The sequence below is a fragment of the Coloeus monedula genome, assembly GCF_965178545.1.
Source record: "Coloeus monedula genome assembly, chromosome: 3".
In the NCBI taxonomy this organism is placed as follows: Eukaryota; Metazoa; Chordata; class Aves; order Passeriformes; family Corvidae; genus Coloeus; species Coloeus monedula.
Window position 1 is genome coordinate 15,675,973 of NC_138783.1, and position 24,702 is coordinate 15,700,674.

The 24,702-nt window shown below is 41.4% G+C and overlaps 1 protein-coding gene across 4 annotated transcripts in view; it reads right to left on the reverse strand.

Annotated features, from left to right (window-relative positions):
• APP (amyloid beta precursor protein) overlaps nucleotides 1–24,702 on the reverse strand; it is a 222,561-nt gene that overhangs the window by 130,515 nt on the left and 67,344 nt on the right. For all 4 annotated transcript variants that reach the window (XM_082279368.1, XM_082279367.1, XM_082279366.1 and 1 more), the window contains exon 3: nucleotides 15,784–15,913. In XM_082279368.1, the coding sequence (XP_082135494.1) occupies nucleotides 15,784–15,913 (130 nt within the window). The remainder of the gene's footprint in view (nucleotides 1–15,783; nucleotides 15,914–24,702) is intronic.

Genomic DNA, 24,702 nt, shown 5'->3' on the forward strand with positions numbered 1-24,702 from the left:
ACCCAAGCTGCTCCCCCGGTGCTCCCTACATGGTTGTTCTCCTCCCCTTGTTCTAGCTCTTTCTCCATCAATCACCCAAACCCCGCCTGGCTTTCCCAAAAGTTCTGTGCCTGTCACCAAAGCCCACCCTGATTACCCTAATATGGTCCCCGTCAATCCCCCGAGATCCTGCCCCTTTGGATACCTCCCCTCCTGCAAATCCCCTAAACCTCGACGTCCCATTGGAGCATGTGATCCCTTTCCCTCTACCCCTCGATTACCACTGGTTTATGTGAATGTCTATCCGTGTACATATCCCTCCCCTAGAGACTTCTATTGGTTCCCTGTTAAGCCATCCCCGTTGTAACACCTCCCTTTATGTTTACTGGAGCTGCTCGAGGCTTGTTCTCTGACAAGACCATTCAATAAAGTTGGATTGTCTCCTGTGGCAAGCCTCCTTGCTACTTTTTATCCTCTCCCTCGTCCGGACTGCTGACAGCTATTGTGCCTGGAGCTTCAGCTCCCCTGGGTAGACCTGAACTCCAGAGGAGCAGCTTCAAAGCCAAGAGCCTGCAGCTGCTCCCCACTCCTGCTGCATACCGCTAGCCTGGACAGTGGTCAGTAGCAGTCATTGCGACAAGAAAGGAACCTAAAGGGAATTTCTGATTGCATGACAAAAAAGATGCCTGTGTTTGTGGGTAAAGGAGACTGGAGGTGTTGAAGCATGCTTGACCTTCAAATACCAGCATGTTCAACTTGCAAAGATTTTGGATGTTTACACAAGCATGAAGAATTCTTTCCCCACAGACACACTGAGCACCACAATCTATCCAGAGGGAAGGCAGCTGGTGTCATCCCATCACAGCCCTGCAGCCCTTGAATCCCAGCTTGTCATTTCACAGGTACACTGCTGAGTCTGCGTCTGCCCAGTGTGAGGTCATTCCTCTTCTTCATCCTGATGTTGTCAGTGACAAAGTCTGATGAATGAACGTGCCAGAACTAAGTGACTTCAAGTACTTGGAGCACAGCCCCGTAATGCTGCCATGCCTCCCCTTGCCAGTATGGACAATTTATCCTTTGAGAGCAGATAAACATTGAGGCACTGCACTGTCACATCCCAAGTACCAGCTTTATCTTTGCCTGAAGGGCAATGTGCCCTAAATGAGAAATCCTTGACTGAAAAAAAAACCAAACAAACAAACAACCAAGCTCTTTCCTACACTTGCTGAAAATCAAGGTTACACATGAGCTCTCTGACACAAATCTTCCTCAAAACCCAGGCTATCCCCTAAAAATAAGAATGTAATAGCATATTTATAAACAAAAGTCTAAAGTCTCCCAATGAAAGACAAAATACCTTTCACAGAAAGCCTCTTTAAAAATCATTAAACACACAGTTTTGTCTGCCTAAATTAACCAGACAAATACGGACATTATGTCATACCAACACTGTGACAACAAAAAACCTACTACGTATACTGCTGGTTATAGTACATTATTTTTAAAATTATTTTTATATTTTATATTTAAATATTATATTTGTATTTTTAATTTTTTTATATGGTTAACAAATTACTAACCATTTTACTGTGCTCCTTAAAAGCACATATTTCCTGAAAAGTACTTCTGATGTTTTGATGAAAGTATTGTGTCATAAAAAAAATACAAGATCTAGAAACCACTTAAGAAATTCAAAGTGATTGAACTTAAATGTAATGTCACCTCTAAATTACATGGGTAATATTAATTTAAAGTACTGTTGAAAACCATAAAAAACCCAACACATAATACCCAACTCAAGTGCACAATAACAGTGTTCGTCCAGCAGCTGTGGATACCCTGGAAGTGTTGCCAATTTGTGTTTCATGCAGTGAGAGGTGGTTCAGCTATTCTCAGACCCAAGGGGACTCTAGAAGCACTACCAGACATACACAGTGATAAAAACAATGAACTGTGCTCAGTGTTCCCATTGAATTCACCTATCTGCTTCTGCACAAAGCAACAGTTCAGTGAGAACACTGCCTTGCTCGTGATTGCCCATGTATGTGGGACAGAGGACAGTGCAGGCTCAGACAAGGAATGGTTATTTTAAAAACGTCACAGGCCCAATCCACTGTTCCACTGCATTTTCAAGACTTTGGAAATAGCATATTTCAATACCATTACTTATAACCAAGATTCTCCTTTCCACAGTGCCCATCACTGTGGCTTTTTTCTCCTTTGGATTTCAGAGCTTTGAAGCATTATTATTCCAAGTTTCCCTGATTTGCTCAGTTTTAATGTTGGACTTAATGCTCAGGAAGAACCACAATGCCACTTAAAAAAGAAATCCATAGTGCTCTTCCATCCTGCCTACAAGATAATGGACTTGAAATAAAGACTAAGGAAATCTTCAACCAATGTTAAAAGCCACAAATGGGATAGAAATCATGGAGAAGAAAAAACATCTTAAGGTGAGGATTTTGTTTGAGGTTTGTTTTAAAAAATAATTAAATGCAACTATAAGGAAACATGGAATCACATTTTTCACTGAAAAGGGAAAATTAAAGACCACTTAAAACATTCATCAGAAGCCACCAAAGGGGAAACGAATGACCATGTTTGTTATACAACACAACATCATCTTATCTAAGCTTTAAGTAGAGTATCTCTAAGCAGTCAGGTCATCTGACAAACAGAGCATCAGAATCTTCCTTCAACACAAATAAAGCAACATCACAGACAACATTCAGTCTTTGTTTATAACAGTCTATTTAGAACACTTTAATAAACTAAATTTTACTGTAGTTTGTTGAAAAATAAAATAGAAACTAATTTGAGTAATTACAGCTTTCTTTACATTTGATGAAGTGCTGACACACACACACAAACACCTTAACGCTCAGAACCCAGAGCGGTTTTTTGCTGTGACAGAAGGGTATTTTTCCTTCATCTTAAATTCTTGTTGTGGTTTAAGCTGGCAGGCAGCTAAACACCGTATTACTGTTTGCTCACCATTCCCTGTACTGTACCCCTCCCCGTGGAACGGGGGAGAGTGTTGCAGTGATTGAGGCCACCGCGGGAGTGACCAAGGAGCTACAGAACCCCAAAACAGTGGAGGTCTGCTGGTGGCAGGCTCAGAGGTCTAAGACCACTCCAACTTTACCCCTTTTAAGTCCATGTTCTAGATAGTTCTTGTGACCGATAGGTAAAGCTTTGCAAAGGGAAGGCCTGGTAAAATCACAACTCCAGCCTGTTACATAGCCTAAGTAGAAGAGACTGTGGGAGAATGACTCAGCTAGAATAGAGGAAGAGAGGCTTGCTGTGTGAATGCCTTGTGCCCGCACCGTGGTGTATGGTGGTTGGTTGAATTTGGTTTGTTGTGCCTTAAAACTATGTAAACTAACAACCAACTAACGGCATAAAAAGGCTGGGTTTCTTGTAAATAGAAGTCCTCCTCTGCAACTGCCTGGGGACTCCTCGCTGCTCCCGAGCGTTACAAGTTCTCCTTTCCTTAATACCCCACTTGTTGGGGTCCCTCCCCCTGCCATGGAGCCCTGGGAGAGGGGCCCTAGGGGGGAGACACGGGGTTTACCTGCCCCTGGTCAGTCTCATTCCCCATTGGTTGGTTTGGGTTCCCCGGTGTGGCCAAGGACCCTTGGATCCCGTGACTGGGGAGTTCCTGAGCTGAGCCCTGGCCATGTGGCTGGAGAAATAAACATCTCTGAAACATCTACCACGAATCTGTCCATATATACTTCGTTTCCATGAGACTCCTGGTTTGAAATATGCTTGTTGCAGTAATCCCCGCTGCAACACCCACTGGTTCCTGGTCCCCTTGTTCCACCCCTCGCCTTCCCCACTGGTCACTGTCCTGTCACCCCATGTCCCCTCCACCCCTCAGCCCCCAGATGATTGGTCCCTGATGTTCTGCCAGCCCCTGGTGCCACCCTGGATAAAACCCTGGACCCCTCCATGTTCTTGGTTCTTTGTCCCTGGATCCTTCTGAGGGTGGACCTAAATAAACCCCTTGGAACTCCATACAAAGGACCCCTCCCACCTCTTTGCCTCCGGCGACGCTGCAGAAGCTATCCAGCTTTGTGTGTGAGTGGCTGCACTCATCACTGGTGAATACACTCACTGGTGTATTCACCAACTCCAGTGTGTCAGAATGTGTCCTAGTGTGTTTGTATGGCACCCCCCAAGCTGCTCCGAGGCATGCTTTTGGGACACACGCAGCACTCTTTCCATCACCCCCACTTGCACTGTGTCAAGAGAGAATTGGGGAAAAAAAAGTAAGACAGAGATAAAGACAGCCTAACAGGACAGAAATGAAAGTGAGGAGAAATACTACTACTACTATTAAGAATAAAAAATTATTAGTAGTATTATATTGTACTACAAAACAAGCTTGCACTGACCACCCATTGACCGATGCCCAGGCAGCTCCCAAGCAGAGTCTGTGGCCAGCTTTCCTCCTGGTTTATATATTGAGTATGCCATGATATGGCATGGAATATCCCTTTGGTCACTAGGGTCAGCTGTCCTTACTGCTTCTTCCCAGTTCCTCACTGGTGGGGTGAGAAGCCGAAACTCCTTGACTGACTGCAAGTACTGCTCAGGAACAATTAAACCATCAGTGTGTTACCATTATTCTCACCCTAAATCCCAAACACATATTGTGCTAGCTAATTCTGTCCCAGCTGAAACTAGAACAGGGCTCCTTTGCCATCTTGCTGGAACAGATCAATTTTATCACTTCCAGGAAGGACCACAGAGTCCTTATCTGATTGCTCAAGTGAGGTGTGAAATGAGATGACAATAGATGCATGGCAGAGCTGATGAAGGGCTGGGAAGCAGACAGAAACAAAACTGGCTTGGGTAGCAGATGCTGACAGGAAGAAGAGAACGTGCTGAGAGGAAAAGGCAGATGTCAAGATAGGAAGAGGATTACTCAGAAGGAAAGGAGAGGTGAAGAAGCATCACTGCCTGCGAGACTTTAGTGGAACGGTGATGGACAAGACAGTAGCATCTAGTGAAGCAAAGAAGAGAGCAAGGCTGGAAAATCTGGAGCAAGGGGCTCTGTAAGAAGAGCCAGAGAGGGGCAGCACCCTCAGAGATACAGAAGGGCAGGAGAGAAGCAGGTTAGAAAGAGTAACTAGTCTGACGGCAAGCACTCTTTGATATGGCAGAGGAAACCACATAAGCATGACAATGTCAATCTCAGTCCACAAAACATTTTAGCTCAAGTGGTCAAAAGCAGATCAACACTGCATCACAAAAGGGCATAAAGGTGTACGCGGAAGAGCATGCAGCACTACTTCCCCAAGACTCTTTCACCACAACTTCAACAGACACAAGACTAGGGTCCCTAACACCTGATGAGTTATCTTGTAGTGAACTGTTGCGTTTTGAAACTTTGTAGCCTCTCAGCATCCAAAAGACACTGTGGGAGATGGATGAGGAGCTCACATACACATTGTGCAACAAAATTTTTAACTACTCAATTACTTCTGTTTGCTTGAAACCTAAAGCCAGCAAGTTTTATTGATAATCTGAGGTCTCCTCATGAAATACAGGGTAATTGACCATTCCTCATCCATTCTCTCCAAGCTACTCATGACTTCGCAAAGTGCTGTCAGATCCTTCAGTTGTTTTCCTTTCTGTGCTGGAAAGATCCATATCATTTCTTTTATGGGAGCCATGTCATACTTCAAGCACTCCCCATCACTCTTAACTCTTCAGTTTCCACTCTGCACTTCTTAGGAAAACCAGAACTGCACACAGTGCTCACAAATACAAGAAAGTCCATAGCTGACACAGTGGTGCAGTTATGTTCTGTCTTCTTCCCCATTCCTTTCCTAATAATCCCTAAGACTGTTGGATTTTGGCACTAATGAACATATATTTTCACTGAACTATTAATCCCCAAGGTCTCAATCCTGAGAAGTCTGAAGCTACTCACAGCCTCACCATATACACTAAGATAAGATTACTACATTTTGGGCTTCTCCCATGAACACTGACTTTACTACATTAATTTTTGCTTCCATTTTACATCCAGTCACTCAGTATCAAAGATCCCACTGAAATTCCTCATAATTTGCCTTTATTAACTCTACCTTGAATAACTTAGTCTCTTCATCAAATGGGTCACCTCACAATTAACCCTCTTTTACAAATCACACATTCTTTGAACATCACTGGCACAGGAACTGATCCCTTGAGATTTTGCTGGTAAGCTTTCTGTAGTTTGAGGATGGACCATTAATTCCTGCCTTTTCTTATCTTTATTTAGCTACATAAGAGTTTTCTCTTCTATCCCATGGTAGATGAAATTCTTTAATAGCTTTTGGTAGTGGACCTTGGTAAATATCTTTTGAAAAATCAAAGGAGGCACACTATCCATTTGTCTACCTACTCTTTAAAAAAAAATCATCTTGCTCACTATCATCCTCACTGACAAGTCCAGTATTCCGGGATGTTCAGCCCTTCAAAAAAAGCATCCCATCTCCCAGACAGACTTACTGAACTGTATTTCTGGAGTATTCCCTAGCACGTTTTAGAAATACCCAGTGAGTCCCGTCACTGACTCTCCCTCTGCAGTTAACTGCATCAAATCTGCTGGCAACATTCAGTTCTACTCCAAGAATGTATTTAGCATGAGAATTTACAGCTACTTTCAGTTAGGTGAGAAATTTTTTGAAAAATGCTACCTATGCAGATCAATTTCATGACCACATGGTAAGATGGATGCTTCCTTTCTGTTCCTCTCCGTGTCTTTCCTTCCTAAGATGTTAAAACAAACAACACACTTTAATTAGCGGGATTCTCCAACTGCAAAATTAAGTTCTTTAGGTTGAAGGAAAACACCAAAAAAAAAGAGGATGAATCAGCCCTGTGGCACTACAAAAATATTCAGATGAAAACTTCTTGGTCCGTCTGTTCCAAAAACTAGATGCGTACAATGAACAAGACATGAAACTTATGCAGCAGGTTCATGCATTACTCATAGGTTGTGTGTGTGTGAATATACCCATCTATCAAAACCAAAGGTGCAGCTATGCATCATAAAGACTTCTTGGGAAAATAGATACACATCAAGACTGTTTCAAGCGTTTTCCAATTTGAAGCCCAACTACCAATAGATACTTAGGGTTTGAAGCTTCTCTCCAGCTTTCAACTACAAGACACCCCTCTCCCTTAAGGCCCTTATGAAAAGAAACCTATGATCTCCAAAGTGTTTGGGTAAGAGTAGAGAAACTTCTGAGAGGAAAATTTGTTTTGTCTTCTTTGTTCTACGGAGTGGTGAACAGTAACTTGGGTGTGGGAGAGGCTGGACCAGGAAACAGAATAGCTCATTTAAGCACCCACAATAGAACAAGGCAGGCAGACAGAGCAGCCCCACAATCATAGCCTCCCTGGAACCCTCTGCACAGGAGGGGTAAAACTATGATCAGAGAAGCACCTTTTTCAATTTTTGAGCTCTTTTTAACCTTACTAATAGTCTTTTAGCACTACTTTTTGAGGTTAACTCTTTTTATAGAAAGCATTGCAGAAAAAGCAGGAACACATGCTTTTAATCCCTAATAGCTCAGCCTGGGCAGAGTTACAAGTGACCAAAAACTTAGTCCAGCTAGCTTTGGTCATTCAAGCAGGAAAACTGATTTTTCTTCTTAAGCTCCTTAACATAAAAACATTTAATACAATGTATATTGCTGTCTTTAGCAGATAGCTATGAAGAAGACTTGTATACTAGTGACCACTCCCTGTGAGCTGTTCCTGAAGTGTGTGCACTACTTGTGGTTTCCTTTGTCCATTGTAAAGAGACAAACATATCGTTTCCAATGCTTACCTATAAGAAATTATTTTACTGCTTTAGGAGTAGATCTGCAGAGCTGTGATGTTCAAGATCTCAAAAAGTTTTTGTGTTGTGACCTGTTCTTATTAAAACCTTACTACAACCACCAAACAAGTAAAACATATGTACATCCCAAGAATGCACAGAAATATACAAGTTCAGAATTCTTTCTTCTTCTCGTCTTAATAACAATAATTAGATGTTTTACATTTGCTCTTAGTCACACATGAAGATACATGCTAGTCATTAGCAGAATGTTAATTTTGCTTTATCTCTGCACTTCAGGGTTTCTACAACTTCAGCTAGGATGTGGATAACCCACCAGTTGAACCGATGTTTGGCTCAAGTGAAAAGGTGGAAGCCTTCAGAAACAGAGTTGTGACTGCCTGAGGAAGTTTTTGTGCTGCTGGTGGGTGATCTCATTCAGGATTTCTCTGCCCACTCTCTACCTCTTTGTCCAGCTGATGGGATTTTGTTCCCTGAAACATGCCAAAGGCCATTTTAAATGGTTTATACAGTCCTGCTTTGAGACGAAAATATTTGAAAAGACACAGTTATAAACCATGAGGCAATAGAGCTTCTTAGAATTTTAATAAACCAATACATTCGTTAATGTGTATACAAATGATCAGTAACTCAACTAATACTTAACAGCCACTTTTTTCTCTATTACCAAAGCTGAACATAAAATCCAGGCCAGAAGACTTCAGGTATTATGGCAAACCATTTCTATTCACTGATGCATATCACGGCATGCTCTTAATTGCACCACTGCAGAGAAGCACATTTAAGACCACACATTAGGTACTGAGGCCTGAAAAGCTTGAGGCAACAAGCTCAGCCATGAGGATGCAGGACCCAGAGAAAGCTCTGACTGCCAGCACAGCACTGAAGAGCTGTTGACATACGGCCAGCAGGGCTGGACCTGGGCAGGGAGCTGGCTAGGGGGCATCTGGAAGGCCTTGCTGCAGTGGGAGGAAACCAGTGTGCTAGGACACCTCATTATCCCTGCAGAGCTTGCAGTTTCACCAAAAAAAGGGCCTGGTTTTCTCATCCACTGCCAGCACTCTACCAAATATACTACTAATAGATAGGAATTCTGTCTGTGAGACAGCAAAGACACATGAAATATTTACAACTTTCATTACACCTAGGATTTCTCTATCTGTGGCCTCCCCACTAAGCAATTCAGATTGTCGGTATTTCTGGAGATCCTCTCCTTCCTGTCAGCAAGTGTTGTCAGAAAAACTAGACATATTGTAGTTATGTAGGCTGAAACTAAGAGACTTTTTTTATTTTTGGAACACTGTGGTGTGAGGCTTGTCTGCATCACTCACACGGCTGAGTGGAGACTGAGGCAAGCTGGAGCCAAAAAGCTAAACTAACAGGGACAGGAAAACTCCAGGACAATTATTTAATGTCATTCTGTTAATTAGGCACTGCATGGAAAAGTCAGGGGAAAGTGTTTCCAATTACCCAGAAGAGAAGCTCCACCACTGCAATGTGAGTTTAGAGGAGGTAAAACCAGCAAGTTTTGCCATGAAGCAGAAATATACAGGCATTTCACATTCTTGTGAGAAAAAAATCCATTAAAACGGTAAGTAATTTTAGAAGAACTACTAGTAGAACTGCCAGTTACATGTACCTCTATTTAAATAACCAAGGCATAATCTTGGTGTTTTCTTTGATATAATTGGCTAGGCATGCATATCAAAACTTGAGTGTGTCTTTTCTTCAGACATCATATTGGAAGTTAGGATCTTTCATTTTTTTTTCTTTCTCTCAGGGAATTTTGTCCCATTTATTGCCTAAGAGACTATAACAACCGGTACTTAAGAGACAAATAATGTGGCTGGGAAGGGGAGGAGGCGGAAGAGTGCAGCTGGCCACTCTCTTAGCTGGCAGGGGAGGAGGGGGGAGTTGTTCTCTTGAGAAGGGCAGAGATACCACAAGATTTTGGCTGGGGGGGTCACGAGCTGAGCTCAGCTCCTCGCTCTCTCTTGCTCTTGGGATCAGAGGGGAAGAGTTGAGTTGCCCCACCGTTTTCTGCTGCTGCCTTGGGCTTTTTTGCTACACTAATCTAGCACCCAGTGCCCACCAGGACACCCCATGGCTCCTGCTAGGTCTGCAGAGTTTCTGCTACATTTTGTTTGTCACCCGGGGTGTGCCCCCCCGCTGTTCCAGCTACCGCTCCAAGGTTCCTGCTACACCCCATTTCACCATCCGGAGGGGCACCAGGATCAGCTGCCCCTGTAGGTTTGCACAGGAAGCCCCTTTTCCATCTCCCTCGCTGGTTGAGTCGCCATTACCACATGGATGGACTGCTGATCTTGCGCCACAGCGCCCCCTGCAGGTGCGGGGGAAGCATCGCACCCACTCTGCCCAGCCAGGAGCCAACAGCGCCCCCTGCCGGCTGTGATCGGAACTGCACCAAAGGGGAAAGGGCCCAACAGCCAAGAGAGGCTGTGGTTGGGTATCTAGTTTTTGTTTGTTGTTGCTGCCGTTGTTGTTGTTTGTTTGCCTTGTTATCCATATACATACTTGTAAAGAACTGTTATTCCTTTTCCCATATCTTTGCCTGAAAGCCCTGTAATTTCGAAGTTATAATAATTTGGAGGGAAGGGGGTCATATTTTCTATTCCAAGGGAGGTTCCCACCTTCCTTAGCAGACACCTGTCTTTGAAACCCAGACACATCAACAAGTGGATAACTTCACAAACTGCTAGAGTAATAAAGCATGACAAGTTAATAAATATTCTTAAAGATGTTTTTGTTAAAACCAGAAACAGAAGCCAGTTTTTTACTACATAACTACACAGCAAAATATACTTTTCATATAACCTAATCCACTTGTTTATGGACAAATGACTGCAAATAATCACATTTTGATTGACAGAGGCTATGTACATAATGAGATTCCAACACACCTGGATCCTTCCAACATTGTGAATGCAGTGCTTAGTTAACAGTATAATGAGGCAGAGCCACTCCTGAACATGCACTTCACACAGCACAGTTAATCTGTAATTCCCCATTTGCCACACCTTGCCATATTCTGTCTGCCATGCCCACATAATGATCCACAAACATGCACATAACTGAGCTTCTCCTCTCTATCCAGGGTTTGACATATGTATTTCACCAACAGAAAATAATGTCATCTATTCAGAAGAGCATAGCCATACATTTATCTGAGGTATACAAAGAATCACATCACTGGAACAAGGATGTCTGCTCCCACAACCAGAAAGGAACATGGAGTGAGTGAATTACTCCACTTCATTGCCCAGACTGCATAAATTCACCAGCTGCTTTTCCTCAGGCAAGCAGTGAAGAGAGGAAAAAATGCAGACTAGAACTGCTCATTGCCCACACTGCCCCAACAGTGGCAGAAATCCTGCCCTCCTGCTGCTGCCACCGGCAGAGCTCCCACCAATACTTACACGGCCAGGTTGGTGGCCATGGTATTTTCCCAAAAACAGTTTCTGTAAAGCAGGAATCATTGGTTTCTTGGCACTGTCTGGTGTAGCCCTGCAAGCTGTGCCCCACAGCAAATGGTGCAGCTGTGAGGACGGCACATACACCTGAGACCAGGAAAAGGGAGTTCGGCAGATCTTCACTCTTCCACCAGTACATCTCACAGCTCCTCATCTTTGCTGTGCACCCAAACACATTTGTTGCTCTATGTCAAGCACCACACTCCCCACTCAAACAACGTAGTTTAACTCTAAGATTTAAATTAAATTAGAACATTTTTAGGGAATATTTCTGTGGTCAATGCAAAGACACATGACTGACCCAAATGAGGGGCTTTCATTTTGCCTTGTTTAAATTACTGTTTTTATGCTTTAGTTGCATTCTCTTAAGAAAATATGAAGTTGTGTAATTTAGTAAATCTGATGGATGTTACTAAAGTATACTGCTACAAATAACTGCTGTAACTACTGCCCTGCACAAGTCTCATAGAGAAAAAACTCCTGGAGCAGGCAAAGGCTGTAGTGAAATAGGCTCTACACGTTTGAAACACTTGGCTGAAGATTATGATGCAAACAGACTGTGAAGATGCTCTGGCCTGAAAGCAGCCAGATTTCTGTCACTCAGTGTTTCTCAACTGTGAAAAACAAATGTCAAGATAGAAGAAATTACTGAGATGACTCAAGATACTTCAAGTGATCCTCAGAGCAACGCAAAATTAAGACTCAACCCTGCAATCAGCTGCCCACTGACAAACTTTCTGCTGGTGTCTTAATTCTTACCAGATGGATTTAACAGTGGTCAAGGGCAAGGGTCTATTTGCACTAAAATTACAGAAGAATGGTGTCATAGGTCAGCAAGCATAGTCCCGGAAGGGATGTCCTTGCTAAGGGGTGCTTACAGTTTCCTCTGGGAACTGATAGAACCTATCAGCTGGCCAGTTTGAATATGGACAATTCTCTAAGCCACTTAAAGTTGTGAACACCTCTGTGATCCACATTTAAGAATAGGCAAACTCTCCCTCCAAGCTCTCTCTCGTTTCCGGCGCTGGCACAGGTGGCTGCAGGCCCATGTGGGGGCCAGCGGGCCTGGCCAGGCCCTGCTTGGGCCAGGCCAGGCCGGGCCACGGCCATCCTGAAGCCGATGGACCTGTTCCAGCCGTGGAACCCCCCCCACTGCCTTGCCATGGGCAGCCGGAGCGGCTCGGCTCTCCCCCCTCTCCACTGCGATAAGAAAAATTCAACATTCCAGCTGTAGAGCTGCAAGGCCGAGGTGAGATTAACCCTTTTAGTGCTGTGAAGAGCTGAAAACCTGAGGGAAGAGAGAGAGGAGATGCTTAAAGCTGAAATTCTGTTGTGAAGCTATGATATATCAGAGTATCCCGTTGTAATTTCATGAAGATATGGGGGGTGGAGTGTTCAACTCGTAAGCAAAAGCACCTGCACTGAGATAGGCAGATGCTGACACAGCTGTAATTTCATGAGAAGTTTGGACAGGGAGAGATGGACCAGATGAGGACTTTTGCTCCAAACGGGAAAGGAGAAACCTCAGTTACTAGAAATGCTCCCGGAGATAGTCCTAATGATGAAGATGATGAAAACCCTTTGCTCCCAGGGAAGGAGAAGGGCCTCTGTTTGTGTTTCTGAACGGCTCAACCTTAAAACTGTACCCCAAAAAACTTCAAGAGTGGACCTTCGAAAGCAGTTGCGGGAAAAGCTGCAAGTCGGGGGAAGGCACTCACAGCGCGAGCAGAGACTCCTCTTCCTAAATGGACTGAACAATATTTGGAAGTAGGCGGCTGGCTCGTTGTGATAATGTTTTCATAGCATGAGCAAGAAGAGACTTCTCTTTCTAAATGGACTGAATAAGGTTATTATGGAAGTGGTAAACAGACTGAACATCTGAAGGGTTGTCTTTTTACATTGTCAGTGGGAGAAGGGAGGAAGATGGGGGGAGGAGGAGAGTTCTGAAGGTGGTATAATTTTTTTTCCCTTCTTTTAGGTCTGTTAATAAACTTCTTTATATTCTTTCAAGTTTGGTGCCTGCTTTGCATTTCTCCTAATTCTTATCTCACAGAAGAGAAACAGTAATGAGTATTTTAGACCAAACCACTACACTAAATTGGTGTTTCTGCCCGGTTACAAACCCAACCTGCGACAAATGGGCACTGGCAATGCCCAGCTTCCGGCCATGTCCACTAACAGCTACCACACTAAGAACAGCTGAGGCACACACAGAGCTGACAGGCAATAGGCAACTTCAAAAAAAAAAACCTTTTAACACTGAAGAAGTACTAGAAGGGGAGAAAAAAAAGCTCTCCGGACTCCTTAGTTCCGTAAAAAAACGTTATTAAGGATAAGTATTCCAAGACAGACATAGTACACAACAAGCAGAGAGCTGTTTGACAGAGAAATTATATATTATGGCCACTGTCACCACTTCCCCTCTAGAGGAAGTAATTATGTGGCCACCTATCCCCCAGTAAGCCCTTGGGAGCATCAGTATCTAAGGTTCATTCTAATCAGGGTCAAAAGATGAATGTCAGCATATGAGAAAGATAACAAACACAACAATGTGTCAGACACAACTACATAAGCCTCAATTACAAGGAAATCTGACAAAAAATAGCATATGAGGGGATTTTAAAATAAAAAATAAGAGCTAAGGGCTAATGGGATTGAAGTGCTTAAACATCTTTAAAATTTTTGCCTCCAAAGCCTACCTTGCTACCTAAGATAGAAACCATACAACTTGCAATGATTTTTCTTTCAAAACTGCAACTCAGGGAAGACACCTTAAAAATCCAAGTTCAGTTCCTCACTCCTGCAAGGAACTGCATATAGTCCTGTCCATGAATTTATGAACTTCCTTCCACATGATTAGATTTCTTACTCCTTTACCAGAAGACTGTTGGAGCTCCTTATGCTTGCATATACTTCCTTATAATTTGCAGATTAAATTTATTCAGAGCCAATTTATATTCATTTGCTCTCGTGATGACATTGCCTTTTAGCTTAAATTAGGTTTTAAGATCTCCAGGGCACTGACCAAATTTACATAAGAATAGAGAGTCCTAAGCCTAAGAGTGCCCTTTTCTTAATTCAGAGTTTTGCTTGTAGTGACAATAAAATAAATAATAAAAATTAGTTTTTATAGTTCCACTAGTCTAATGTACTTCTGCCATATCCACAATTAGTGCAAGTGCACTCACATAGAGTCTGATCTAATATATCATGATGCATTCTAGGTGAGACCGCCTCACCTCTAATAAGTTGCTTATCTGGCTTTACACATATATTAACACTACAAGCTGATGTTTCTATCCTGACTATGAAAAACTAAAGAAAACACAGCAACAAATGGGTAAAAGAGCATGTCCCTTTTAGCATTAAAGCTTGTGGTGGAACCAACCAACTCAAGTAGAAGGCTGGAAAAACACAAAAACCAACAGGTTCCTTCCTACAGTAAGAATCCGTAGTTCCTAGAAGCAGGTTCTTCTCCTTACCAAAAGTCTTTAATTTGGGTTCTCCTTGAAGATTCTTGCCTAGAATAAACTAGTCCTGCAGAGCCTCAGTAGCATCAACAATGATATACCGCAGCTTTAGAAAAACCTATTTTATATCTATATAAACAAACATCAGATCTAGAAATTTTACCAAACAAAAAAATTTCTCTGATACTTAGCACAGATTTTACACACCTGCTGTTTTGGCACCTTTGACCACACTGGTAGCATTTCTGTTAGTTCTTCAGTCCCAGCTTTGCTAAGGGCAGACTGCACCCTGTGTTTTACCTGTTCTACACAAATGAACAAAAATTCTAGAAACATTGCATAGTTTTTAAAAATTTCTTTCATTATTTGTTTCATGGAATAACCGATCTGAGTTGGTTTCCATGCCTTTTAGCTGTCTTGGCTTACTAGAAAAGCAAGTTCCAACTCTGAACTCCAGCATTTATCACAATTCAAACAGCAGTGGTAAAACAACATAAGTAACTCACGGAATAATATCAAGAAAATGTTGTACCTAGAATGTCAATGAAAACAGCAAATTAATGATTCAATTTTCTAATGCAGACAAAAGTAAAGGTTAACAAAAAAATGAGGGCCCAAAGGTCCCTTTTAATTGATTCAAGCCACCAAGGATGCAGGAGAGAACTGCAAGCAACTGCTACAAAAATAAAATTGCAGGATGAAATGGGGGAATTCATAAACTATCTTTTGTTTTGTTTCAACAGATTCCCACTGTCTTTCACAGTAAGAGTCTAAGTACTAGATATTCAAAAATTAATGCGAAAAAGAAGAATTTATTTAGGGAAGAGCAGGAGTACTTTCTTTCTAGATAATGCACCTTCAAAGGACTGAACAATTGGACAAAACTCCTTTCAGAAAAGACAATAATACTGAGGTATAAAAGGTATTTATGTAGATTCTCTACCTTTTTCATGAAAAAATACAGCTGGAAAAAACAGACTAAAACTGAGTCACTCACCCAAACATCTGTAGGGAACCACAATATGCGGGTGACCATTGCATTGCTTCCATCCCCTCTTGCACCAGTTCTGTATTGTAACTGGCTGGTTGGCTTCAACAACGTTGGTGATTTGCAATTCAGGGTAGACCTAGCATTAGAAGTATAGGAAAAGACAAATGTTATCACAAGTATGTACTCTGAGTCACCGTCACACGTTTGTAACAACACAATATTCATCTTCCCTCTCTTCTCCCTCTTCTGCTGTGTAAAATATTTATGTCATGGTATGACTGTGTGCACATACCTGGAAAGCTGGTGTGTCTGTTCATCAGTAAAACCATGTGGCTGCCAGTTCAGAAAAATTATGATGGTAACAGCTGACTGTCAAAATTGTAACTTTGCCAGTTATATTTGACTAAGGTAAAGAGCAGCTAATCACGGTTAAATACCTTCTCCTCCATGTCTAGGCTACTGCAAAACTCCATATACAGGGCAGAATCTCCATACAACTAAATTTAATAGCATGCCTTTATGTTAATCTCAACCATTTTAGCAAACATCATCATTCTTTCCTGCTGCAGTCTGCCTAGTACTAAAAGTCTGTTGAAACAGTTATTCATATTTAGGTTTACATCACCCATTTCTAAATTGCTGAGATCAAAATATTATCTGCTTTAATACTGCAATACACTTCTACACCTACAACCATGACACCAGCAAACTTGCTGACTAATTTATTGGCAAACCACAACTTCGGCTTTTTATCCCCCTCAGTCCCTTTATCCCACCCCCCTTTCCTATGCTAACACAGCCTGTAGCTCTTGCTTTATATTTTTCAAATTGGCAATTTACCAGCCCTAATACAAAACTCAGCAGGTACTAATTTTCCTTTGCCTTTCCTCAAGCAATCCTTACCAATTTCCAACTGTGTGAGATCTGAGGATTTAAGTGTACTGAAAACTACTGTCTACTCGTACCTACCAATGGAAAATAAAAACAGAAATAGGAACAAGTCTGAAGTAACTGGAGATGGTCAAAAAACATCCTGCAGAGAAGGAACATAATCCCAACAAAAGAAAGCTGGGTTGAGGTAAGAGTGAATTCTGAGAGTTCAAAACTGGTGCTTGGAAAACTACTCTAAGAATCCTGACAGTCCCACCTCAAGTAAAAAAGATTTGTCTCAATCATGGATCTCCACTGAGGTCATGGCATCTGAGAAACAGTGACTCCTGGCACTCCCCAGATCAAAGGTTTAAAATATGGCAAAAATGAAGCAAGCAGCTTGAGCTGAATCTTAAACTTAAAAATACACTAACAAACAACAGTAGAGCCTTCTCAGATTTGAGATCAGTAGTCTTTAAATGAATGTGACCTGGTCCATACACATGGGAACAATCAGAAAGCAATCAAAGCATACCTGGAAATAATTGGAAATAATTTCTTACTTTCATTAAGAGACACAAAGGGGCTATTACAATTTTAAAATTGAACTGTATTAACAGCTTAATGCACAAAACAAGGGCAGATACAGTAACAATGCCACAAAAATGACCACAGAAAGAAACACTGCCTAAACAGTGCACTTTATGCTAAAGAGCTTGAATATCAACCCCGCCTTCTATTCCAAAATATAATTTATTAATCAGATACTTCTTTTCTTGTGCAAGTACTTCATAGAATCCATCTGTCAGATCTTTGCCAGTTTCAACAGCACCCTCACTCACTACAACTGATGACTGAAGAAATACAGAGCCTGAAGGTGCAGCCTGGGATGTTAACCCAGCATACAAATACAGTGACCACAAGAAAGTCCACAGGGCAGAACTGAAAAGTGTGAAAATTTCCTGCACTCAGAAGATTGAAGCTTTACTTTCTTCCTTTTGTCAGCAGGTGGCTAAGGCTGATGGTCATCGTCCACAGTACATACAGACCCCCATTTTCACACTGCTTGCAGAAAGTGGCTCCAGAGGAACTTGCTGTTCCCCTGCTCCATCAGTGCTTCAGATACTGAACTCTGAACTGAAACAGCAGGTTCAAGGAAAGCTCTGGCACATGCTTCTTGATTCCTGTAGCAGCACTGCCAAAATGGATTAGCAGGAAACTTCACATCTTAACTACTGTGTAAATATTACCCTGCAAGACTCCGTAACTGCCTCATGAGCTAACAAGCATGATGCAAGAGGAAGATTTGATTTTCTTTGGATACTTCCTTTAGCATTGTCATGCGGAACTCTCTCAGTTCATACCTCCACAAATGTCACACTCAAGTAATTAAAGCCTGTGGTTATATAATACCGAGTGCTGTCACAAGCAATGTGCTTGATATATCACAGTGTCAACTGACATGTTCTCATCAGGGACATTTAACATTGCCCAGAGGAAGTAAATGCCTTAAATGAAGACAACTAAGGAAATTTCAAAATTGATAGACTGGAATGTTTAAAAAAGGAAATTAAGACAAAAAACTCAAAACAATTTATTTACCCACATGAATGTGTAAACACAGCTTTAAAGTGACAGAAAATAGGGTTCTGATCCACAAGAACAAAGATACACTAAGTTGCTTTCCTGAGATGAATTTCTAAAGAGTAAGAGCACACTATTACTGTAGGACCTCGTTGAAACAATAGTATTAGAGGGAAAAATAAGTTCATACATCATTTTTATTTTTACTATTACCCAAACCCACCATTTTAACTGCTGGTTAGTAAAGTGGACCAAATGCTAAGTAGTTAGCAGTATTTGTCAAAAACACACAAGGATAAAGAAATACAAAGAAGCCTCTTCTTCTACTACTGCATCAGTTACTAAACTCCTAATTTCTGCTGACAGCTTACACAAAACTCAGTCCACCCTTCAGGAGAGGAAACAGGCTTTGAATTTCATTATCAATAGGTTAATGCCAGTGAATGTGCCAAGGAGAGTTTCCCTCACTAGACTGATATATTTGCTCTGAATTGAACTTTCTGTGCCACTACTTAGTGGCACAGAAAAATGAGCCTCGTATTTATTTATAGTGTCCCTAATGAGCCACTGCTCCTTCTACAGTGTCAGTGCAAGCAGTGCTAGAAAGTTGTAAGACATCCAAACTTTTAACATTATTGTAACTTGTTGTAGAGAAGTTCCTTTAATTCATCTTAAAAGAAACAGGGGAGCAAACAGAGATCAATGAAATCTAGAAAACTGGACTGGCAATCAAGAGTTACAGCTGTGTCTTCATTTCCTTCCATTTTCATTACCAAGTCTCCTTATATACTGACTGCAGAAACAAAAATCTAAAAAGCCATTCCGGCTATTCAGAATTTCATATCATCTTGCTAAAACTTGTGTTTACCACTACCAGCTCTGATGCCACATAGATTTAGGACTAAAATGTAGACATCCTTAATAAAAGAGGGGGAGAAGATGGGATGAGAAAGCTTCTGGATTGAGATAGAGAGAAAATCTTTACCAATTACTGTCATAGGCAAGAGAGACTCAACTTGGGGAAAAATATTTTTAATTAAAGGAATTTAAAGAGGATGTAGTGGGACAAGCACTGATCTCTTCTCTCTGACCAGTGGAAGCAGCATGAAGCTGACTCAGGAAAGGTTTAGGTTGGGTATTGGGAAAGATTCTTCACCCAGATGGTAGCTGGGCACTGGAACAGGCTCCCCAGGAAGTCATCACAGCACCAAACCTGACAAGAATTCAAGTATTTGGAAAATGCTCTTGGGTACATGGTGGCATTGTTGGGGCTGTTCTGTGCAGGGCCAGGAGCTGGACTTTGCTGATCTCTGTGGGTTCCTTCCAACTCAGGATAATCTATGATTCCATGAAATGGCATTTGTATCTGTCTACACACGAAGGTGCTGAGGATACCACTAGCTGGATATGTGTTACCCAAGTGGAGATCAGAAACTATTTTGAAGCAAATCTGAGAAAACCAAAGATGCAAGGGCAGAGGACAACACTAAAGGAAAGAAGCAGTCAGGCCACTTTCACCACAGCCGCCTCTCCTGCCAGCGTAAGGAAGAGCAGCCAAGAGGCCTCTCAGCATGGTTGGTGCAGGTGGGTGTACCCCCAAACCTCTCCTCTAGCCATCTTTGAGGATTGCCCTGATCCCTATAGAATCACAGCCTTGTTAAGATTGGAAGGAAGTTCTGGGGGTCATCAGGTCCAACCTCCCTGCTCCAGGAGGGCCACCCAGAGCTGACTGCCCAGGACTATGTCCAGATGGCTTTTGAGTATCTGCAGGGATGAAGACTCCAGAGTCATCCAACCTCTGCCAGCACTCAAATACAAGCGTTATATGCAACTGGAATCTCAATGAGAGATACTTTTTGGTTTTTTAAATCAATCTCTGACACATGATTATATAAATAAGTTTCTCCATCCAGTCACACATGCTCAGCACATCTTGGTTCAATCTTGAAGTAGTACTTCAGCGTAATCATGAGTAAGTCATCTCTGATACTAGAAGACATTTAAATTCAAAAGCTTAGTATTTCACCTAGATATTATTCATTGTGTCCCTCATCTTCTAGAGTGACTATTCAAAATATTGCTTTTTTCATCATATTTTCAAATAAAATTTTAAAAGGTTTTCAAGGTTAGCTGATGATCAGATTAGTGAAGCTATTTCAGTTTATATCTTCAGTTTTTATTAGACAATCGAAACAATAGCAATATAAATAACGATATGTAAATCTTGAAGTACTATAAGGGTATATGATTTGAATTAGTGGTACAGATTTATTCTTACTTCTCCTTGAACATAAGGATCTTTTCCTTTATATTCTAAGAGCAGAATCACCATAGAGAAGAGAACAAGATTCAGAGTAACAAATGGTATGAATTCCTAATGGAATGTGCTTCATCCATGGAAACTGTAAAATGGAACACACATATACACACTTGCACATACAAAGATGTATGCTCATCCCTTGTGAAATACAGGGTTGTGTTACACCTTAACATGAATTAAATGGGGGGGGAAGAAAATGATAAACAGTATCTTTAGAGACTGTAAAGCATAATCAGGAATTGGTATTCTTCATCATCTTCACCAACAGTTTGAAATGCAAGACAACCTGTCAAGAAGCAAGAAAAAAATCTTTAAAAATAAGGTGCAAAAAATTAACATGTAATTAATTGCCATTTTTTAAATTTAAACACCTTAGTATTTTTCTCCAAATTGCATCCCACATCAGTTTGAATTCTGACTGCTCTAAATCCAAGATATACATTCATTTAATTGCCAGTCTGAAGTGGACATATTTTCTTTTTATTGTTTCCCTCTATTCTTTCTCTGTAATCCTTCAGTTGTTTGCTGCACCTCCTCATGATATCCTGGCTTAAATTAGATAATGCATTTGTGGGTTTTAAATCTTCCTTTTACCCTAAGCTTCAGCATCTGGCACAGCAAGACTTTTAACCCAGACTGAATTCAAATGTAATATTCAACTCTCTACTGTCACAAGGAGAAAAGGCTACTCAGTCTCTCAGAAAGCATAAGGTCCAGACTCTTTGCAGCATACCACCAAACAACTCGTGCTGACACACCATGTATCTGACCAGAATTTATGAGCTGGAATTCTGCTTGAAGTCCATCTCAGGTAGTGACATCAGTGACAGTATCTATATTAAAAACTAAATCCAAGAGTGACTATAGAAATGCTAGAAAGGAATATTCATACAGATAAAAGAAGTGAAGAAGCAATTACAGCTGTAAATAGTTAGAACAAAAATACGGGTGTTTTTAGCAGTTGCATCTTTAGCAACTTGAATCATTTGAATACTTAAAGGGAACATAATTCAAAGTAGGATAGAGATTGATTACATCCAGACTTTCCTTGCCTGCTATCCTCCCACAGCTTTCCCCAAAAAAGAAAACAAACAAGGAAACAAGTTGGTCTGTGGACAAGTTTACTCTTACCTGAATACTACAACTTCATGTGTTGAATATTCTATACTTTCAATATCAATGTTAAGTTAATAAAAAGAACCATTCACAGAAATTATCAGACCATCTGCTTTTTAAAATTGGAAACATTTTGTTTCCAGATGTGACACAGATGTGACACAGGTAACTATTTACCTCTGCGCTTTAAATGGGCAAAGAAGGGTTTTATCATGTCAGTGAAGTAATCTGCAAACAGTTACTACAAGCACAAAAGAATACACACATTTAATAACCACCATTTAGGAAGACTAGGGTCTTAAAATTGCTTGTGGAAAAGATCCTTTGACAGCAATGGCATCTGAAGGATAACTGAACAATACTTCAAGTATGAGAACAAGCTTTCAATTCCAGATTAACAAACTACAGTTGGATCAAAAACTATCTCTATTCCTTTCTAAAGTATATATAGAATCTATAAAGACTCTGCTTCCCAGAATTTTGCATTGATGTGCTGAAGAGCAGCAACAAGCATGCTACATTCATTTCCAACTGTTTGGCACATCCATGAAGTGGAAGGATAGGATAATTATTTCTGTATGTCCATACACAGTGTCTCTGCAAGCCTTCCAACCTACAACTTAGGAAGCAGCGACAATGCAGAGTCCCAGATTAGCTGCAGCAAGAGTGGTGTCACATGAGTAGCAGTGACAAAAACACCATGAGCCCTAAAAGAAATGTCGTGTTCTCAGTCTTGCAGCCTGTGACCAGAAAACAGACAGCTATATGCAGAATAAAGTTACTAAATGTGTCATGTAAAAATATCCTGTTTATTACTTGTTTTTACAGCAACTCTTCTACATTACTTTACAGTAGCTCCATGGCTTTCCCTGTGGCAGCCCCCTGCTCAGGAACCATCACCCCTCCGATCCAGAGCACACCCATCACCAGCAGAACACTTTCCTTCTCTGCCACGTCTCTGTGGCTTCAGCTGTGTCCTGTCATGCCTGACCATGCTCAACCACTTGCTCCTGGCTTTCTCAGCAATCAGGCCCTTCTACACACAAAAGCAAGGCTACAGGGCTAGCTGAAGCTGGCATCCAGACTTTTCCTGTCACTCTCTGTAACCCAAGCAAAGCCTTCACTTGCTCAAAGAGAATTATGAGAGTCAAACCCAGCATTAGCTGCATTGGAGCAGTTCTGAATTCTCTGTCATGGGCCAACATAAGAAGTAGCAAGGCAACCAAGAAGAAACAGCTCTGCCCCTGTATCACAAGTCCCAGGCATCTACTGCTGCAAGTTAATCAGCATCTCAGGTATTTGCACTAATTTCCAGCAGCCACTTGGACATAGTGTATGCATATATTCTTTTAACCCCGCAGTTTAAAAGAAAAACTTTAACAGTAATCAATTCCTAAACTAAAACCCACACCCAATTACTTAGCATAAATAAATAAACCCAGGCTGAATGTCTTCCAAACCAGCCAGGGATTTTTTTCTTTTAATTAAATCCTGAGGATAAATTTCTAGAGACATACTACTTCTCTTCAGCCACATCCTCTTGCATCCATCCATAGCATTCTTTTATTTATCATTTATTCATCATTTATTCTTTTAATAGCTCCAGCCCCACTAGCTATCAGAGTCAACCCTCAGCCTCACCTAGGAGTTTCACATACTGCTCTTATAACTATTTCTTTGGGCCCATCTAATAAATCACCCTCCTTTCCAACATCTCAGCTGCTTCACTGTTATACACAGAGTTGCTGTTCAACAGTTTCTTGCCACAAAACTCACCCACTATTTCAAATCCTTTCAAACTTTTGCTTCTCCAATTCACTCATCCTGGCATCCTGTTAGTTCTCATTTCCAATCTCTCTGCTCACTCAGTGACTTCTAAAACCCAAATGCTGTCCTCATTTCTTAAGTCCTCTTCCTTTTTTCTCTAGGCATGCAAAGTCAGCAAACATTAGTTTTCTTCTTTACTGATCTTATCCTATGGAAAGGAAAGCAAAGCAAAACAAAACACACAGGTGTGAGTGTATCTGTGAGAGCGAGAGGGGAGATGATGAACCTTCTAGGCATTAACCACAGATCAGGGGGAGATGGGGTCAGAGATCAAGATGCCGCTGCAGTTTTTAACTCTTGGTCACGACAACGTGCACTTACTGCTTTTCTCTGTGAGCAGGGTACATACAACATCTTGATATATCATTCAAATTGCCTTAGGTATTGAGAGTAGTAGAAACATTAGCTGATTTTAGCGCAGTGACCAATTAGGTTGGTTCACCCATATGAAGCTTCTCTTAAAATTCCCTAATGTGCTTCTATCTGGAATTTCATGCAAGACTGCGACTTCCCCTGCAATTAAAGTCTTCAGAAAGGCTGCCAGCCATAAGGCAGCCTGCTCAACCCTAATCCATGCACTGGGCACCATGTTTTAACACAGACCTAAACTGAACACTCACACTGGCTTTCTCTTAACGTTTTTCTCTGCACACAGGGAAGGCAGAAGCCTATGAAAGCAGAAGTAAGGCCGCATAGTCAAACACATTCTCCACACTGCCTTTCAAGTTCTTGATTTTATAGCACAAAGTCTGTATGCTGTAAGAAAACTAAACCAAAATTTGAGCCCTGCCGAGAATATTCTGTTTACCACATCAGGTTCTCTAAAGCCTCTCTTGTGTAATTGCAGATGATATCCAGCTTTTCATACTGTAAAACCTCAGTATGAAAACAGGGCTGGATTTCTAAGGTGCTTTGCTGTCCACTTCAAGCACAACAAGCACTTCTACTTCTCCATAGGCAGAGTATTTTATTCAGAGTCAGCAAAGTCCACTTTGTCATGTCACCACAAGCCTGTTCACAGATTCACTCTCCTTGAGTTGAAACCTCATCTGCCTGTTACTCTGCAGCATCACCAGAAGCAATTAACAGTTTGGGGTTTGGGGGTGTTGGTGTTGTTTTGGGGTTTTTTTTGCGTCTATGCGCTTTTTAATTAAATTTCTGCATGAATAAGGTTAAGTATTAGAGCAATGAAACAGAATAATATCTAA